Genomic DNA, 20000 nt, shown 5'->3' with positions numbered 1-20000 from the left:
AAAGTCATGGAAGCTGTGTTGTTTTCTGACTTTGTAAACATGTCCACGGGTGTTAGACAGGTGGAGTTTGAAAAGGTGCTCAGAGTTATTGTTAGTAAGATGGTTAATAATTTTATGGGTGTCTGCCAAGTCAGCTGCCAGATGTCGGAGTTTCAATGTGTCCATGCCCAGGGAAGTAAGGCGTTCAGAATATGGCAAATGCCTGATGGAGGGTATTCTCTGGGTTGCACGTCGCTGAATGGCTTCCAGACAATTAATATCCTGGGCAAGATACGGGTTCCAGACCGGTGATGCAAATTCCAGGCGAGGTCGCACCATAGTAGACATGTCCACAGGTGTTAGACAGGTGGAGTTTGAAAAGGTGCTAAGGGTTATTGTTTGTAAGATGGTTGATAATAATTCCACTTTGTTTCTCAGGGTCTCCATCAATTTGGTGCTGTGCAGTATTTATTGCTATGTAATGTAACTTAACTGTTTGTGCTTCCTTCGTAAAAGTAAAACATTAAAATTATTCTTTCTATTCCTTCAGAATAATCTGACGCCAGATCCAAACCCCAACACATTTGATTTTCATGATGAAACGGTATCCTCTGATCCAGATGAGTTTAAAAAGGTGCTCAGAGTTATTGTTTGTAAGATTAAAAGCACCAACCGATCATGGCCGATGCCAGACTCCCCTGGTACCTGTGCCGGTGGCACATAAAAAGCACCCACTACACTCGTGGAGTGGTTGGCATTAAGAAGGGCATCCAGCTGTAGAAACTCTGCCAGATCAGACTGGAGCCTGGTGCAGCCCCTGACTTCCCAGACCCCGGTCGAACCGTCCAACCCGTGCTAGTGCAGAAAACAGACATTAAACGATGATGATGATGATGATGGTATGAAGCAAAAAACTTTCAAAAAGATGTTTTATAAACTGGAGTGGTTGGTGTTAGGAAGGGCATCCAGCTTTAGAAACTCTGTCAAATCAAGATTGGAGCCTGGTGCAGCCATCTGGTTCGCCAGTCCTCAGTCAAAATCATCCAACCCATGCTAGCATGGAGAGCGGACGTTAAACGATGATGATGATGATGATGATGAAAATGTTAAAATGTTTGTAGATCATTTATTTGCCAAGCTGTCTACAGTTTTGGCGTTAACATGTTTTTGCACTGTCCACTGAGCTGTTTACAATTTGATGTTAATCTATTTTTACCCTGTTCACAGAGCTGCCAACAGTTTAATGTTAATCTGTCTTTGTACTGTTAATCAAGTTGTCTACAGTTGGTGATAATCCGTCTTTGCACTGTTCCCCGAGTTGTCTAGCTTGATGTTTACTTGGTATTGTTTAATATTCCTCTGCTTCCTTATAGTCATATGTTTATCTCTGTAATTTTCAAAGTTCGACTAAATTTATAGTTGTCTAATGTTCACATGTTTTGCTAGTATTAAATGTACACAAGCTAGTTGTTGTATCAGTCACAGGTCAACCCCGATCCTGTAGACCCCGATCCTGATCAAAAGTACTCCAACCATAGTGGAAGTGCATGGCTAAGTGGCTGATCGTAAGATTATGGTTTCAATCCCTGGACCAAGTGACATGTTGTATTCTTGAGCAAGACACTTCATTTCGTATTGCTCCAGTTCACTCAGCTAGCAAAAATGAGTAATCCTGTGAGGGACTGGCGTCCCATCCAGGTGGGGAATATCTATGCCATGAAACCTGGAAACCAGCCCTTATGATTTGGTACGACTCAAGAAAGTAACTTTACTTTACTATTCCAACCATAGCAGCCAATTCTTTTTCAAACAGCTACAAACATTGTAGCTGGAATAACAAGATACAATGTGCCCTTTATTAAAAGAGAATAGGATATTTTGAGAAAGATTTTGCTGCTATATCTAGCTAGCTGAATGACTTTGTAGTGCACCAGTCCTGTAACTCTGACTTTCTAGGAGAGATTGCAAAGAGTTTCACAAGAAATAAATAGGCTAATTGTATCTTTTATTTTTTGTCTTTTACTTGTTTCAGTCATTAGACTGCGACCATGCTGGGGCACAACCTTGAAGAATTTTAGTTGAATGACTTGACCTCAGTACTTTTTTTTAAGCCCGGTACTTATTCTATCAATCTCTTTGCTGAAACTCTGAGTTACAGGGATGTAAACACATCAACACCAGTTGTCAAGCAGTGGGTGGGGGGGAGAACAAACACAGACACAATGAAACACACACACATCACACACACACACACACACACACACATACATCGGATGCCAGTCAGGTGGCAGGTACCAGCGCCACCTGACTGGCATCCGTGTCAGTGACACGTAAAAGCACCAACTGATCGTGGCCATTTGCCAGCCTCCTCTGGCCCCTGTGCCGGTGGCACGTAAAAATCACCACGGAGTGGTTGGCATCAGGAAGAGTATCCGGCTGTAGAAACACTGCCAGATCAGACTGGAGCCTGGTGCAGCCTCATGGTTTCCCAGACCCTTGGTCAAACTGTCCAACCCATGCTAGCATGAAAAACGGACATTAAACGATGATGATATATACAATGGGTTTCTTTCAGTTTCTATCTACCAAATCCACTCACAAGTCTTTGGTCAACCCGAGGCTATAGTAGAAGACACTTGCTCAAAGTACCGCACAGAGGGACTGAACCCAAACCCATGTGGTTGAGAAACAAGCTTCTTACCACAGCCACATGCATTTTAAAAATTATTTTGGGGTTTAATTCTACATTCATTATTTCTATTATATATGTATAGTATATTCCCTAACATTGGGAAATATTCTGTAAGTAGTAAGAAAGCTCTATAAGAAAAAATTCTTCCGAATAAAGAATTGCCAGGAAATCTAGTCTAAACAAGTTTTTGGTTAAGATGAAATTTCTTAAACCGTTTTTGTAGCATGTACTCTCTCTCTCTCTCTCTCTCTCTCTCTCTTTTACTTGTTTCAGTCATTTGACTGCGGGCATACTGGAGCACCATCTTTAGTCGAGCAAATCAACCCTAGGACTTATTCTTTGTAAGCCTAGTACTTGTTCCATCGGTCTCTTTTGCCGAACTGCTAAGTTACAGGGACGTAAACACACCACCATCGGTTGTCAAGCGATGTTGGGGGGAGACAAACACAGACACACAAACATATACACACACATACATATATATATATATATATAAAACGGGCTTCTCTGAGTTTCCATCTACCGACACTACCAAAGTTTTATGACTTGCTTAATTTCTTATGAAATTTAACATTATGAAAGAGAAACAAAAGATTAATAAACACATAGGCGCCGGAGTGGCTGTGTGGTAAGTAGCTTGTTTACCAACCACATGGTTCCGGGTTTAGTCCCACTGCGTGACACCTTGGGCAAGTGTCTTCTACTATAGCCTCGGGCCGACCAAAGCCTTGTGAGTGGATTTGGAAGACGGAAACTGAAAGAAGCCCGTCGTATATATGTATATATATATATATATATATGCGTGTGTGTCTAACCCTAGCATTGTTTGACAACCAATGCTGGTGTGTTTATGTCTCCGTAACTTAGCGGTTCGGCAAAAGAGACCGATAGAATAAGTACTGGGCTTACAAAAAGAATAAGTCCTGGGGTCGAGTTGCTCGATTAAAGGCGGTGCTCCAGCATGGCCGCAGTCAAATGACTGAAACAAGTAAAAAGAATATATAATTTTTATGTTGGGTTTCCTTGAGAATGCAATCTATTTCAAGAGTTCTACCAGAATAAAAAGATTGGGAAATGCTGGTGGAAATGCTCTCTCCTTGCCAAAGAAAACAATTTTTATTGCTATTACACCTCCATCAGCCCTGTGGTCATCTCATCTTTTTTTCTATGTGCATGAAAACTGGGAATACATAATTCAATATACACCTTTCTAAGATGGTGAGGAGTATTTAGCTGCTGTTTCTAGTAGACTGAGGTTATTCTTATCTTGTAAGGGAAACAGTAATTATCCCAGCTGGAAAATAAATATAATCTTGTGTTAAATAAAAATATGCAAACCCTTTCTAATACCAGTGATCTTGAAAATATATGAATGTCAGTTGTTCCCCAGTCTACCCACTTCTATTCCAACAAATTGTCAAAAGAATAGAAATTCTTACCGTGAAGGTATCTATTCCAAAACTTTTTGTGGCATCTTCAATGCTATAAAGTACATTTCCATATGTTCCTTTGTCTACGTCAGAGGCTGAAACGAATCCAACTTTCTCACCTGGTGGGGAGTTTTCTTCGATAGAGAAACTGTAAATTGGCTGAAACAAAGGGAAATATGAAATTATCAGTGAATTATTAATTGGAAAATGGTGAGGAGTTTTAATAAAACTGAAACATGTCCATAGTTGACACTCTAAGTTAGAACTTGTGCTGACTTTTTCCCCTCATTGGAAGCATAATTCTAATTTTATATGAACTGAGATATCAGGGTTATCTCCCCTGTTTTCATTAATCAGATTTAATTATTGAACCTCTTCGTTACTGTCTCGATGAAGTAAATATTTGTTGTTCATTTCATTAACCCTTTCGTTACTGTATTTATTTTAAGATGCTCTGTGTTTCTTTCAATTGTTTTAAATGCAACAAAGAATTTAGTAAAATAACTTAGTTATCATTCAGCTAGTGTTAGGAACATAAATTGTGACTAAGGTTTGGTGGAAGATTTTAATTCAGAATTTTTGAAAACAAGACATTTGTACTACAGAGCCAGAGCCAGAGCCAGTTTCAGCCAGGTTGCTATCAAAAGGGTTAAGAATTGTTTCTCTTTTATTTATTTTAACCCTTTCATTACTGCATTTATTTTAATATGCTCTGTGTTTCTTTCAATTGCTTTAAATATAACAAAGAATTTAGTAAAATAACTTAGCTATCATTCAGCTAGTGTTAGGAACATAAATTGTGACTAAGGTTTGGTGGAAGATTTTGATGCAAAACTTATGAAAACAAGACATTTGTACCGAGCCAGAGCCGGTTTTGGCCGGGTTGGTAACGAAAGGGTTAAAGGAGCAAACAATTATTTCTTCTTCTTCTTCAGGTAGTTGCTGATTAACAGCAACAAGGTTGTTCTGTTTCATGAAGGCCTTCGTGTCTTTACTGTTTCTATTGGTGCTTTTGCTAAAGTGAAGAGTGGATCTGTATGTCCCAGCAGAGCATTAAAATTCCCACCAATTAAGAGAAAATTCTGCACTGGGATTGCACTGATTGTGTTTGCGAGTTCCTGACAGGATTGCTCAACATCTGGAAGTTCAGTGTTGGCTGTAGTAGCATTGACCAATAGCTACTTGGTTTCCTAACAGTACATTTCTCAATACTGATGCAGGCATTATGAGTTTTTGGAAAAAGTAAGACATGCTCCTGCATTGGCACCAGATGTCTTCTTTTTCCATGCTGATAATGTTATAAGAAAGTATCCTCTTCCATAGGTGGCTTATCATGCATGTTTCAATGATCCTGTAGGTAAATGATGTTAAAGCTATATATAGTTACAGTGAGGGTCATAGCCCAACTAATTAGGGAGAGAGTTAGGCTAGATAAGATGCAGTTTGGTTTTGTTATCACTTTCAAATTTGCCGCCTTATTTCATGATTGCCTCAAAATTTATGACCCTATGCCTTAAACTTTCTAAAATTTGTAACCATATGTTGTGATCTCAGCAAAATTTATAATCTCCAAAAAATTTGACAATGTGACATGACCTCCTTGTGACTAAATTTATAACCTTCTGTAATCTCTAAAAATTATGATCTTATACTGTGACCTCCACAAAATTTGTCAGCTTGTGCCATGACCTCAAATTTGTGGGTTTTTTATCGTGATCTCCACAGAATTTATGATGTGTCATGACTGGTCCAAATGCAGAAACAATATAATGTATATGGAAAAAGGAAAAATATATAGAAAACATATACGAAAGTACATATGAAAAAATAAATCACAAATGATGTTTTGAAATAACTGAAATGTTACTTACAGCCTTGAATAATGGATTATTATCATTTATGTTCTTAATTGTGACTAAAACAGTGGCTGTGGCAGTCATTTTGGGTTCAACATTATCCCAAGCATAGGCCAAGAATGAGAGATCTTCAATAACTTCGAAATCAATTCGCTTATTCACAGTTACCACGCCTAACATGGATAAATAGAGGGAAGAATACATAGAGATATACATTACGATTATAATTATCAATATTTACCCTTTCTTTTACAGTAACATTTCTATTGTTGTTTGATCCTAATTCAGTTCTGATCAAGCACCTGGAAGGGACGCTGGTCCATCACAGGTGGGGTGCAAGATGCAGGAGGACCGAGTGAGAGAAAGTTGTGGTGAAAGAGTCAGCAGAAATTCACCATTACCTTCTACCGGAGCCGCATAGAGCTTAGGTGTTTCGCTCATAAACACACACATCACCCGGTCTGAGATTCGAACCCGCGATCCTTCAACCGCAAGTCCGCTGCTCTAACCACTAGGCCATGTGCCTCCACAAGTGAGGACCATACTGCACAATCTATACTGTGGCTTGGATTTCTGGACATGCTCTCTCTCTCTCTCTCTCTCTCTCCCTCTCTCCCCCTCTCTCTCTCCCTCTCTCCCCCTTCTCTCTCTCTCTCCCTCTCCCCCCTCTCTCTATCTCTCTTTCTCTTAACTGTCCAGTCAACTTTGGCACACCTGTAGATTCTGGTGTTCACAAGAGTGGTATAGTGTTTGTACAAATATCATAATCAGCAGCAACAGCATATGTGTGTATGTATACATGCATGTATGTATATGTGTCTGTGCACTTATATGTGTTATGTGCCCGTGTGGTAAGAAGCTTACTTCCCGTCCACATGGTTCCAAGTTCAGTCCTACTGCGTGGTACATTGGGCAAGCGTCTTCTACTATAGCTTCAGGCCAACCAAAGCCTTGTGAGTAGATATGGTAGACAGAAACTGAAAGAAGCCCATCATATTTATTTTTTCATTCTTTTATTTGTTTCAGTCATTTGACTGCAGCCATACTGGAGCACCACCTACAAGGGTCTAACTGAACAAATTGACCCTAGAACTTACTTTTTAAGCCTAGTACTTATTCTATCAGGCTCTTGTGCCAAGCTGCTAAGTTACAGGGATGTAAACACACCAACACCAGTTGTCAAGCGATGATGGGGTGGGACAAACATAGATACAAAGGCACACACACATAGATATATACATACATATCATTATATATATATACAAAATTTAGAGGATTGACCACTAAAAGTGGACAGCCTGTATGCTAGATATAGATGTCAAAATCTCCATTTTCCACAGAAAATGTTCTCAAGAAAAAAATTCAGCAAAAAACCAAAAGTGCTTTTTGGTTAATTTTTTCTTGAGAACACATTCTTCGTGGAAAATGGCGATTTTCACGTCTATATCTAGCATACAGGCTGTCCACTTTTAGCGGTCAATCCTCTAAATTTTGTATGTAAAAAATTTTTAATCTTCGGATTTTTTTAAATATGCTAGGCCACTGGTTTTAATTGATTAATATCAATTTCTACCCTTATTTAATTATATATATATATATATATATTATAATAATAATAATATTAGGGAATAAATTATTATTCCAACCTTACAGGTAAAATTCAGTATAATCATATTCTACTGAATTTCATAATATATAATATATAATATATGTAAATTTAGAGACGAACCACAACTCAGTCAATGAAGAACCCGTCCAAACCATGCTGTGTGACATATACCATACAAAATACTAATCTAAAATTTTAATAATATATAATATTGAACAGTAAGATTATTACAGTCATATAATATATCAGAGCAAATACTTTTAAAATCACAGTGAATACCATACAAAGAAAACAGTCATCATAAAAATATTAATCTAAAATCAAATAAAGTATAAATTGAACAATAAAATTAATACAATAATATAATGTATAAAAGTAAGTACTTGTACATTGACTACACGTGTTTTGTGGCTGCATTAGGACTATATAAAATCATATAAGAAAACCATATCCAAATTCATTAGAATGGAAAAATTATTTTACTCCCAAAAACAGTCACTCTTCAGGTCAAATTTCTAAAAAAACCTAAAAACTAAAAGCTTAACTTACCTCATAATATGATAAGGAATAAAAATATATATATAAAGAAACAAAACCTGTAATGTAATCCCTAAGTTAAAGACATTAATATTATTCAAATAGAGTATTACTGTGAACAATAATACTTTATTTGAATATTGTTCACAATAATACTTTATTTGAATATTTTAGTTTGTAACTTTTAATAATATTAATGTCTTTAACTTACAATAATACTTTATTTGAATATTTTAGTTTGTAACTTTTAATAATATTAATGTCTTTAACTTAGGGATTACACACACACACACACACACACATAGATATGTATGTGTATATCTATTCATATTCTTATGACACACCTGTCTTTGTTTTGGCAAAGTTAATGCTTACTAAGCCTATTCCATGGAGTCGTTGGTATAAGGAAAGGCATCCAGCCATAAAAACCATGCCAACACAGACAGTAAGCCATGATGCAGTCTTCTGCCTAGCCAGCTCCTGTAAACCCATTCAACCCATACCAGCATGGAAAGCAGATGTTAAAAGATGAAAATGATGAGGATGATATATATTAATTTTGTACGGTGGCTTAACAAATATAAGCTTTACTGAAACAATGGCAGCTGGGTTGTAAGAATATGCACAAACACACACGCACACAAATTAAAGTTAAAACAAAGTATATAACAAAAAGGAAGAGAAATAAGTGAAACAAATATTGGCAAACCTTTATTGGCAACAAAATATCCCTTGGTCTCTGCTAGTTCATAACCTTCAATCGAACCGTCATCATCAATAGCATTCAGTGTTATTACCGAACTACCAACTGACTGTTCCTCATTCAAGGTAACTCTGTAGAAAGGTGTCGATGGAGTCCATGGCTGAGTGAACCTTGGTGGTATTTTGTTCACGTCTAATATATTTATAATGATGGTACCTGAAAAATAACACTTTTCAAATATATATGTGTACATATGGAACACACGGAAGTGGGAAATTTAGGAAGACATGGGATGAAGTACTGAAGACAACCTCAGGAAGCTGAACTTTTCAGGTGAGATGACAGGATCGAGATACCTGGTGCCTTGCCATACTCAAGAAGCCCCATAACCCCAAATCAGAAGTGTTAAGATCAAATATTTTGGTGGCATAAAGCACTCATGGCAGTGTCAAGTAAAATCACTTGTGCATTGATACATAAAAACACCTATATGGTGTCACAAAGAAGCAGTCATGTAAAGGTGCCCATGCAGTGCCACATAAAAGCACACATGTGGTGTCGTATAAAAGGGCCCATGCGATACCTATTTCTTTACTACCCACAAGGGGCCAAACACAGAGAGGACAAACAAGGATAGACACATGGATTAAGTCGATTATATTGACCCCAGTGCATAACTGGTACTTACTTAATCGACCCCAAAAGGATGAAAGGCAAAGTCAACCTTGGCGGAATTTGAACTCAGAATATGCAGACGCAATATGGCTACGCATTTCGCCTGGCATGCTAACGTTTCTGCCAGCTTGCCGCCTTATGCGATACCATGTGAAAAAGCACCCATGCAGTGTCATGTAAAAGCAGCCAGCACACTCTGGGAAGTGGTTGGTATTAGGAAGAGCATCCAGCCATAGAGACCATGCCAAATCAAACACAAAAGACAAATACATATTGATATATCCATATACAGATATTCATAAGTTTTCATCTACTAAATCCACTCACAAGGCACATTTGCCCAAGGTGTCACACAGTGAGATTGAACCCAGTACTATGTGACTGGGAAGCAAACTTCTCACCACACAGTCATGCCTGCATCAGTAATCCGGAGAAGGTTTGTTTTATCAATCACCCACTGAAAAATCCACAAGTGTCTGTAGACAATTTTTACATTTACAAACAAGAACAGGATGAGCAAGTCATAAGTCCTTTTATTACATCAATTTACAATTGTTTCATTGCAATATAATCTCATGAATATTGCAGCATTACACAATAACATATGCAACAACTTATTCATGAAGTCTCAAACTCAACTCATTGGAATTATGTATAAAATTCAAATTACATGTGAATGAAACTATTTGACGTATAAAATATATATATATAAATATATAAATAAAATACAGGAATTTTGTTAATTCGTCGTTCAACTCCATTCTTTCATTTATTTGTATTTAAAAAAACACACAAATTTCCACATGATAGCACGTGATCTCTGCTCTAGGCATGTAGCTTCAACCGTGTTTTTCTGACGTGAATTTGCTACCCAGGTATCGGTTAACCGAATTATCCATAATAAGATAATTCATTCAACTACTCAATTATTCTATATATAAATATATATATATAAATATATGAGGGAATATCCTATTTTTCACCCTCATTTTGATTTTTGATTTTGATTTTAATTTTATATATATATATATATATATATATATATATATATATACATGACAATTTCCATGGAAAAAGTATCCAAAAACTCATCAAAATACAGTTAGCTATCAATATTTTATTGATTGTTTTAAAGAGCTGTTAAAAATGTTACACATATTTATCTATTCAATCGTAATGTATAAGATATGATATATTCACCTATTCACAGCCAAAACTATGTGATATTTCTTTATCTTCTGTATGATATTGGTAGCCAGAGCGGATATCTGGCCTCCGTGCTGGTGGCATGTAAAAGACACCATTTGAGCGTGATCGTCACCAGCATCGCCTTACTGGCACCTGTGCCTGTGGCATGTATATAAAGATTCAAGTGAGGTCATTGCCAGTACCGCCTGACTGGCCCTCGTGCCGGTGGCATGTAAAAGCACCCACTACACTCTCGGAGTGGTTGGCGTTAGGAAGGGCATCCAGCTGTAGAAACTCTGCCAGATCAAGATTGAAGCCTGGTGCAGCCATCTGGTTCGCCAGCCCTCAGTCATTCGTCCAACCCATGCTAGCATGGAAAGCGGACGTTAAACGATGAATGATGAACAAAAAGATGGAACATGGCAATCATTAATGAAGTTTTAAGGATGATGAATAACTGATGTTTTTTTCTCAGTATGTGACTATTTTCCAGGGTGAGATATAAACTATTTTATTTGGTTGATAGTTGGAAATTCCTCAAAAAAATATTAATAGCAGTGTCTGTAAGAAATCACTAGTTCTAATATGGAGCCATTAATGTAAGGGAAAGAGTGTTCAATAATATAATAATAATAATAATGAAATTATTGTATACAGTGCTCAGGTGCACCACAACTTGTCAGAAAGTGCATATAAAGTACATGCAGTAATGTAGAAATGTCTGGAAAGCGAACAATGTATGAGTCAGATACATGTTTGCGTGTATATGGAGGGGAGAAAATCAAGTGTAGTGTTGGCGAATCTCAGGAAGCATGGAAGTTTTGAAGGATACAATGCTCCGACAACTAACAACTGATGCCAGCAGTTTGTTCCATGCTTCAGCAACTCTCAGCGTGAAGAACCAATCAATTTTATGTGAGTCGATATTATCACTTTACTCACTCACAAACATCCACTTGATGAAACATAGAAGATAATCTCTATACTAGAACCTGCATGAGACTTTACTACACTCACCTGTGCCTGTTTGATCCACACCAGCTGTATCGACTGCTTGTACTGTGTGAGTAATCAAACTCACTCGGTCTCGGTTTAAATCCTTAGCAATGAAGATTTTACCAGTGTCTGGATCCATCCTAAATAAATTCTGAAAGCAAAGAATGAGAAAAGAAGAGACAATATTTTTTTATGTTCATAAATATATTAAATTTTGTTGTTGTTGTTGCTGTTGCTGTTGAGCGAAGCGGTCTTCATCCCAGAGCTTGCAAGATGGGAGAAGTCTGAAACGTGGGCCTTTGCTATCCGTAAGACCCGCAGAAGAGAAAGCAGGTCAATCCCCTACACCGAGGGCATCGACGGATGGATGAATGCGCATCCAGGCTCAGCAGTTGCATAGGAAGTCGGGGACAACAGGAAGAAAGAGTGAGAGAAAGTTGGGGCGAAAGTGTATAACAGGGGTTGCCACCACCCCCTGCCGGAGCCGCATGGAGCTTTAGGTGTTTTCGCTCAATAAACATACACAATGGCCGGTTTGGGAATCGAAACCACGATCCTACGACCGCGAGTCCGCTGCCCTAACCACTGGGCTATTGCGCCTCCTGTTGTTGTTGTCCATAGAAAGGGACAAGCCTATTGCTCTCAAATTCTTACATTTACAAAAAGAGAACATAATTGAGTTCCATGCTGTTGTCATGTTGGCTTTTTGTTGGTGTGTGTTGTGTTGTTGATGACCATCATCACATGGTCTAGCTGGATGTAACTCAGGAAGTTTTAACTTTTAACATGTTTATTGCTGGACATGATTTATTGTGTTCGCCATGTTTTGAAAAAAAGATGTAGATATTATATAAACACTGACTGGGTGGAAAGAACAATGCTGTGACTCACGAAGGTCAGCTAAAGTACAGCACGTGTGAGCTTTCAAGGTGGTTTGCTCTTAGCAGTCTGCCTTCTGTGAGTGTCCAAGATGTCTTGTCTAGACAGTCTGCCTTTACTCAAATGCCCGAAGCTGTGTTGCTGAATTAGATGCTAAATGATTTTTATAGGATGAGAAAGGGGATGAATTTTAGATCAGCAGAGGAGCCACAAATCATACCACAGCTGCATGTCGATTGGTTGATTTATAGATCGATCTCATGAAACTGTGGTGGCTAACTGAATATCTTGCAGTTGGGGTTCAAATCCTCACACCAGCTCAATAATAATTTCCAGTATATCAGATGTAGATAATGGTTTCTTGGAATAGAGTAAGGTCATAGCGCTATAAACAGGAGTGGTAACTAAAGTAGATATAAGTCACAGTGGTATTGGTATCTAGTGGTAGTGTAAAAGAATCTAGAGGAGAGTTGGTGATAGTGGTATGTGCATGTGAATGTAGCTAAAGTAGAAATAGGTGGTAGTGATATGGACATGTGATGGTAGCTATTGTAGAGGCAACCGATTCCCATATAGACATCCAAATATAGCTATTGTAGAGTAAGTGGTAATGATGAAAGATGGTACAAATGTGTGATGGTAGTGAATGGAAGTTACGGCAGATTTAGGAGAAGATGGTATGGACATGTGATGGTAGCTAGAAGAGTGGTATATGGCAGTGGTGGTGGTGGTGGTGGTGGTGGTGGTGGTGGTGGGTGTGGTGGTCGTCGTTGTGGTAGTGGTGGTCGTGGTCGTGGTGGTACAGATATGGAATGCTGGTACAGATGTGTGATGGCAATGTCAGTAGATCTTTATAACAGTAGGGGAAGGTGATGCTGGTATAGACATAAAGTGGCCAGCTGGCAGAATCGTTAGCACGCTGGGCAAAATGCTTAGCGGTATTTCGTCTGCCGCTATGTTCTGAGTTCAAATTCTGCCGAGATCGACTTTGCCTTTCATCCTTTCAGGGTTGATTAAATAAGTACCAGTTATGCACTGGGGTCGATATAATTGACTTAATCCGTTTGTCTGTCCTTGTTTGTCCTTTCTGTGTTTAGTCCCTTGTGGGTAGTAAAGAAATAGGCATTTCGTCTGTCTTTACGTTCTGAGTTCTAATTCCGCCGAGGTCGACTTTGCCTTTCATCCTTTCGGGGTCGATTAAATAAGTACTAGTTATGCACTGGGGTCGATATAATCGACTTAATCCTTTTGTCTGTCCTTGTTTGTCCTTTCTGTGTTTAGCCCCTTGTGGGTAGTAAAGAAATAGGCATTTCGTCTGTCTTTACGTTCTGAGTTCTAATTCCGCCGAGGTCGACTTTGCCTTTCATCCTTTCAGGGTTGATTAAATAAGTACCAGTTATGCACTGGGGTCGATATAATCGACTTAATCCCTTTGTCTGTCCTTGTTTGTTGTCTCTGCGTTTATCCCCTTGTGGGTGGTTAAGAAATCGAAATAGGTATTTGATGATAGTTGTTAGTAGCTATAGTAGAGGTAAGCAATGGTGATGTGAATATGTAATGATTAGTAGAAGGTAGTTACAAGAGAGTTAGAGGATGGTAGTATGGAGATGTGAGACAATGGATGGATGGTTGCAACAGTATTGATAGAGTTTTGAAGAGGAAAATGAAGAGGTGTAGAAGGCGATGAAATGAAGAGGCACTTACTGTGTAATCAAAGTCTGCCTTAGTTACAGTCAAACCATTAGGGTTAATGGCATTTGATGGTTCTGCGAATGAAAACTGTACTTTTGCACTCTGATCAGCATCATAGGCATTCAACTGTATAATTTCTGTGTTGACAGCGACATCTGTAAGGTGCAAGAGATATACATATGTATAATAAGCATTTCTATTATAGGCACAAGGCCTGTAATTTTGGAGGAGTGGATTAGTCGATTTTAATGACCCCCGGTGTTTCACTGGTACTCAATTTATTGACCCTGAAAGGATGAAAGGCAAAGTAGACCTTGGTGGAATTTGAACTCAAAACGTAGTGGCAGGCGAAATACCTCTAAGCATTTTGTCCAGGATGCTAACAATTCTGCCAACTCGCCACCTTAGATGTGTATATGTGTATATGTGTGTGTATATATATATATATATATATATGTAATAATACTATTATATTGCATTACATTTGGGTTACAATCATTCTCTAACGCTATATATGAAGATAATATACTGTATTATACATACATATATATCATCATCATCATCGTTTAACGTCTGCTTTCCATGCTAGCATGGGTTAGACGATTTGACTAAGGACTGCTGAAATAGATGGCTGCGGTATATATATATATATATATATATATATATATATATACCAGTTGTGATACCTGTGTCTTTTGCCATAAAAGGCACCATCCAAACATGGCCGATGCCAGTGCCGCCTCGACTGGCTTCTGTGCCAGTGGCACATAAAAGCACCATCCAAACGTGGCCGATACCAGCGCCGCCTTGGCTTGCTTCCGTGCCGGTGGCATGTTAAAAGCACCAACTGATCGTGGCCAATGCCAGATTCCCCTGGCACCTGTGCCGGTGGCACGTAAAAAGCACCCACTACACTTGCGGAGTGGTTGGCGTTAGGAAGGGCATCCAGCTGTAGAAATACTGCCAGCTCAGACTGGAGCCTGGTGCAGCCACCTGGCTTCCCAGACCCCCGGTTGAACCGTCCAACCCGTGCAAGTTGGGAAACGGACGTTAAACGATGATGATGATGATGATGATGATGATGATGATGATGATGATGATGATGATGATGATATACCAATATATATATATATAGTCTTAAAGATTACCAATAATACCCCTACTCATATTAAATAACTAATACAAAAAAAAATAGATGTATTAAAACTGCCTGAAATAATTAAAATGTATCAAGAATGATTAGACTTACTTTCTTTGACATTTACTTGGACTGTAAATGGAATGAAATATGGAATTACATCATTGAAATCATCAATACAAATTTTGACCTGTGTAGTAGCACTCAATGGAGGTAAACCATTGTCTTTTGCCATAACCTAAAACACAAAACAAGCGACGAATTAAGTTTAACTGAAATTTCAAGCAACAAAGGTTTATAAGACTCATTGCTGAAAGCATATATATATATATATATATATATATATATATATATATATATATATATATATATATACCAGCAGTATAGCCCGGGATTGCTTGGGTTTGTTTCAACCCTTTAGAATTGGAATTTTTGAAAAGTTAAAATTTTGCATGATGTAGATTGTTATTCTCTTTAAATGAACATTTTTCTGATTGAAATACACTGAAAAATGGCAACACAGCAGTCAAAAAATCATAAAAAATAGGGGTTTTCATAGGAAAAAAAACACCTTTTTGATGTAAATAACTTTTCGTCTTAACATGGTCCGATTTGAATTTCATCATCTACGGAATGAAGAGCAAGCCTTCTTCTATCATACTCTCAATTTTGGTCAACTTGCACCGCAGGGTCTCGGAGGAGATAGTGTTAGTTGAAGGCTACCAAACCTGCCACACACAGACAACTTCAGCTTTATATATATACTAGCAATATCGCCCGGCGTTGCTCGGGTTGTAAGGGAAATAACTATATAAGCATTTTTAGAGAGTTATAGCCAAAAAATAGCAAAAAAATGCATTAAAAATTGAAAAAAAATTAAGGTAAATTTTTTTTTAAATCGTTGACACATCATAGATATTTTTAGAGAGTTACTTCCCTTATATAAAAGCGAAAAAAATGCATTAAAATGGAAAAATATGATGGTAAATTTCTTTTAAATCGTAGACTCATCGTAGATGCGCGCTAATACCCAGAAGGGCTCGATATGAATCACGACTATAAGATACCCGCTTTTGGTTAAACTGCACCGCAAAATGTGGGAGTAGTTACGAATCTAAATCGTAAGAGACAGACACACAACTTCACTCTTATATAAAGATGCTTTTGTTTTTCAGTCATAGAGTTAGATTTATGAAGGTCTTCAGTAGAAAATCCTTCGAATTCTGACTCGCTGCTTGATATAATGAAATTCGTATCCATTTTTTGTCAGAATTACAAATTTTGAAAACACAATAGGAACAAATTTCGGAAAAAATCTCCCATAATTCACGGAATTAAAATTACACTTTTTGTACAAAACTGTATTTGAAGTGTTTACGAAGTATAATACGTGTTTTCACGAATGTACTAAAGAGATTTACTCTGATATTCTCATTTAAATATGAATAGGTAAATTTGGGCGGTTTGGTAACGAATGGGTTAAACGGATGCATACGTTTATTAATAACTATATATAAGTGTCGTCTGTTTATACATAAACACTGTTTCATACTTTCAGTTTAGTCTTCCTCAAATCACTCTGTTGCTATTTACTCTCTTCCAAGAACATTTTCACTCACTCTTATCTGTTAGCTTGCCATACATTTTACTCATGTATCTATCAGCGTGATAGACAGAAACAAATATTACATCTAGTTTCACTTTATTCGTTGCACACTGTGTGTGTGCGTTTGCATGTGCTGTAAACCAGACTAGGAAAAGCATTTGACATACACACCAGAATGTGAGTTTTCTGTAAATTTTGCTTAATTGGAGTTTAAATTTTAAAAACTGGACCTGGCAAAACCCGATGCATTCTACTCTTAAAAATGCTAGGTAAATTGTAATTGAAGAAATCCTATATTGTAGATTTCTATAACTGACAAAAGGAGGCAGATAAAATCTGCTTTTATAATAAGAGATAGATGTATATAAAATATAAATTAGAGATAAAACCACTATTAGGCAACTCAAACATATACTTTTTGGGAAAAAAAAATTAAAATTATATATATATATTATATATTATATTAATTATATTTATATTATTTGTTATTTATGTATTGGTTTATGTCTATCACTGTTTGAGTTGCCTAATAGTGGTTTTATCTCTAATTCATATTTTATATATTTATACTGTGAAATTTGATTTAATACTAAATCTAATTTTTCCCTGTAAGTTTGGAGCTATACTCTCTAATATTATTATTATATAGATGTATATATATATATATATATACACACACAAGAGGATCAAAATCTATCAAGCATGTTCGGTGGTGTGTGTTATCACTAGTAAAATACCGGCATGACACTGACAAGCTTGTCCAGACCAAATGTTAAGATGAGGATAAAACAAATAACTATTGCGTAACTAACAAGAGTTTTGCTAGCTTGTTATATTAGTTTTGATAATCTCTGTGGGTCTGTGAATCTAATGGGAAGCTATTTGAATTCTCAGTTTTAGAACATCGCCCGGTCTGAGATTCGAACCCACAATCCCTCGACTGCGAATCCAACTGCTCTAACCACTAGGCCATGTGCCTCCACTGTTGGATGGCTTGACAAGAGCTGGCCAGGTAGAAGAATACAGCAGGTTACTGTGTTTGTTTTGGTATGGTTTTTACAGATGGATACCCTTCCTAACACCAACCACCCCACAGAGAGGAGTGAGTGCTTTTTATATGGCGCCAGAACAGGCAAGGTCAGTTTTGGCACGGTTATTACAGCTGGCAGCTGCTTCACAGTGCAGACTGGATGTTTTTTACATGGCACAAGGAAATATTAAGTAGAAATACTGAAGACAGCTCCAATTTCAAGGGCAGGAATTGAGTTAATAAAAATAGAAATAACCTCTTTCTCGTGACATGTCTTTGAAACTCTAACAAGAACCAGTCTTCACAATGATTATATCTCCAGGCTACCACTAGAAATTGCAACTGGGAGGAAAACATATTTTACAGCATACGAGTCAAATTTCTAATGATTTTCAGAACAGATTAGTTATGATGTCTTAAGACAGCAATATAAGAAACTAGGAGTATCGCCCGGCGTTGCTCGGGTTTGTAAAGGAAATAACTATAAAGCATTTTTAGAGAGTTATAGCCAAAAAATAGCAAAAAAATGCATTAAAAATGGAAAAAAAATGATGGTAAATGTTTTTTTAAATCGTTGACTCATTGTAAACATTTTTAGAGAGTTACTTCCCTTATATAATAGCGAAAAAAATGCATTAAAATGAAAAAAAATTATGGTAAATTTTTTTTTTAATCATAGACTCATCGTAGACATGCGCTAATACCCAGAAGGGCTCGGTATGAATCACGACTATAAGATACCCGGTTTTGGTTAAACTGCATCGCAAAATGTGGGAGTAGTTAGGAATCTAAATCGTAGGAGACAGACACACAACTTGACTTTTATATAAAAAGATATCATGGCCACAGTAAATTTGGAAGAGTATAAAAGCAAGACTTACAGTTAAGTAATACTCTTGCTTAGTTTCATAATCAAATATTGCTCGGAAGGTGGTCTTTATAACCCCATCTGGTTCAATAACAAAAAAGCCATCTGCCCCAGAGACAATTGAGTAGGTGATGTCAGAGTTTGGTGTTCCAGGTTGATCTAAATCTGTGGCTTGAACCTTTAAGACTGATGTACCTGTGAAAGGAATATTACATTATATCAAATATTTAAAACATATATTTTATCTTTCAATTATTTCAGTCGTTAGACTGCGGCCATGCTGGGGCACTGCCCAGAAGAATTTTTAGTCAAATGAATCTACCCTAATGTTTCTTTGTTTTTCAAGCCTGGTACTTATTTTACAGGTTTCTTTTGGTGAACTGCTAAGTTACAAAGAACATAAACCCACCAACACTAGTTGTCAAATGGTGGAGAGAGGACAAACACAAAGACACACACAGATATATATATATATATATATATTATATATATATATATATATATATTATATTAAATTAGAGATAAAACCACTATTAGGCAAATCAAACAATGAAAAACATAAGCCAATACATAAAATTAATTATTTTATATTATTTTAAATATATATGAAAAGTATTAAAAGTTTAATAAAAGATATTAATACTTTTGATATATATTTAAAATAATATAAAATAATTAATTTTATGTATTGGCTTATGCTTTTCATTGTTTGATTTGCCTAATAGTGGTTTTATCTCTAATTTAATATAATATAATATATTTATACTATAAAATTGGATTTAATCCTAAATCTGATTTTTCCCGGTAAGTTTAGATTTATTCCCTAATATTTTATTATATATATATATATAATATATATATATATATATATATATATTATATTAAATTAGAGATAAAACCACTATTAGGCAAATCAAACAATGAAAAACATAAGCCAATACATAAAATTAATTATTTTATATTATTTTAAATATATATGAAAAGTATTAAAAGTTTAATAAAAGATATTAATACTTTTGATATATATTTAAAATAATATAAAATAATTAATTTTATGTATTGGCTTATGCTTTTCATTGTTTGATTTGCCTAATAGTGGTTTTATCTCTAATTTAATATAAT

At 36.6% G+C, this 20000-nt stretch overlaps 1 protein-coding gene across 9 annotated transcripts in view; it reads right to left on the bottom strand.

Moving 5' to 3' along the window:
- Positions 1-20000, bottom strand: part of LOC115232601 (cadherin-87A-like) — a 164230-nt gene that overhangs the window by 63687 nt on the left and 80543 nt on the right. For all 9 annotated transcript variants that reach the window (XM_036500638.1, XM_036500636.1, XM_036500639.1 and 6 more), the window contains exons 20-26: positions 18892-19073; positions 15486-15612; positions 14249-14391; positions 11687-11816; positions 8813-9022; positions 5973-6130; positions 4111-4260 (exon numbers count right to left, since the gene is read on the bottom strand). In XM_036500638.1, the coding sequence (XP_036356531.1) occupies positions 4111-4260; positions 5973-6130; positions 8813-9022; positions 11687-11816; positions 14249-14391; positions 15486-15612; positions 18892-19073 (1100 nt within the window). The remainder of the gene's footprint in view (positions 1-4110; positions 4261-5972; positions 6131-8812; positions 9023-11686; positions 11817-14248; positions 14392-15485; positions 15613-18891; positions 19074-20000) is intronic.

Source organism: Octopus sinensis, linkage group LG2, assembly GCF_006345805.1.
Source record: "Octopus sinensis linkage group LG2, ASM634580v1, whole genome shotgun sequence".
In the NCBI taxonomy this organism is placed as follows: Eukaryota; Metazoa; Mollusca; class Cephalopoda; order Octopoda; family Octopodidae; genus Octopus; species Octopus sinensis.
This window is presented reverse-complemented; position numbering and strand designations above follow the sequence as displayed.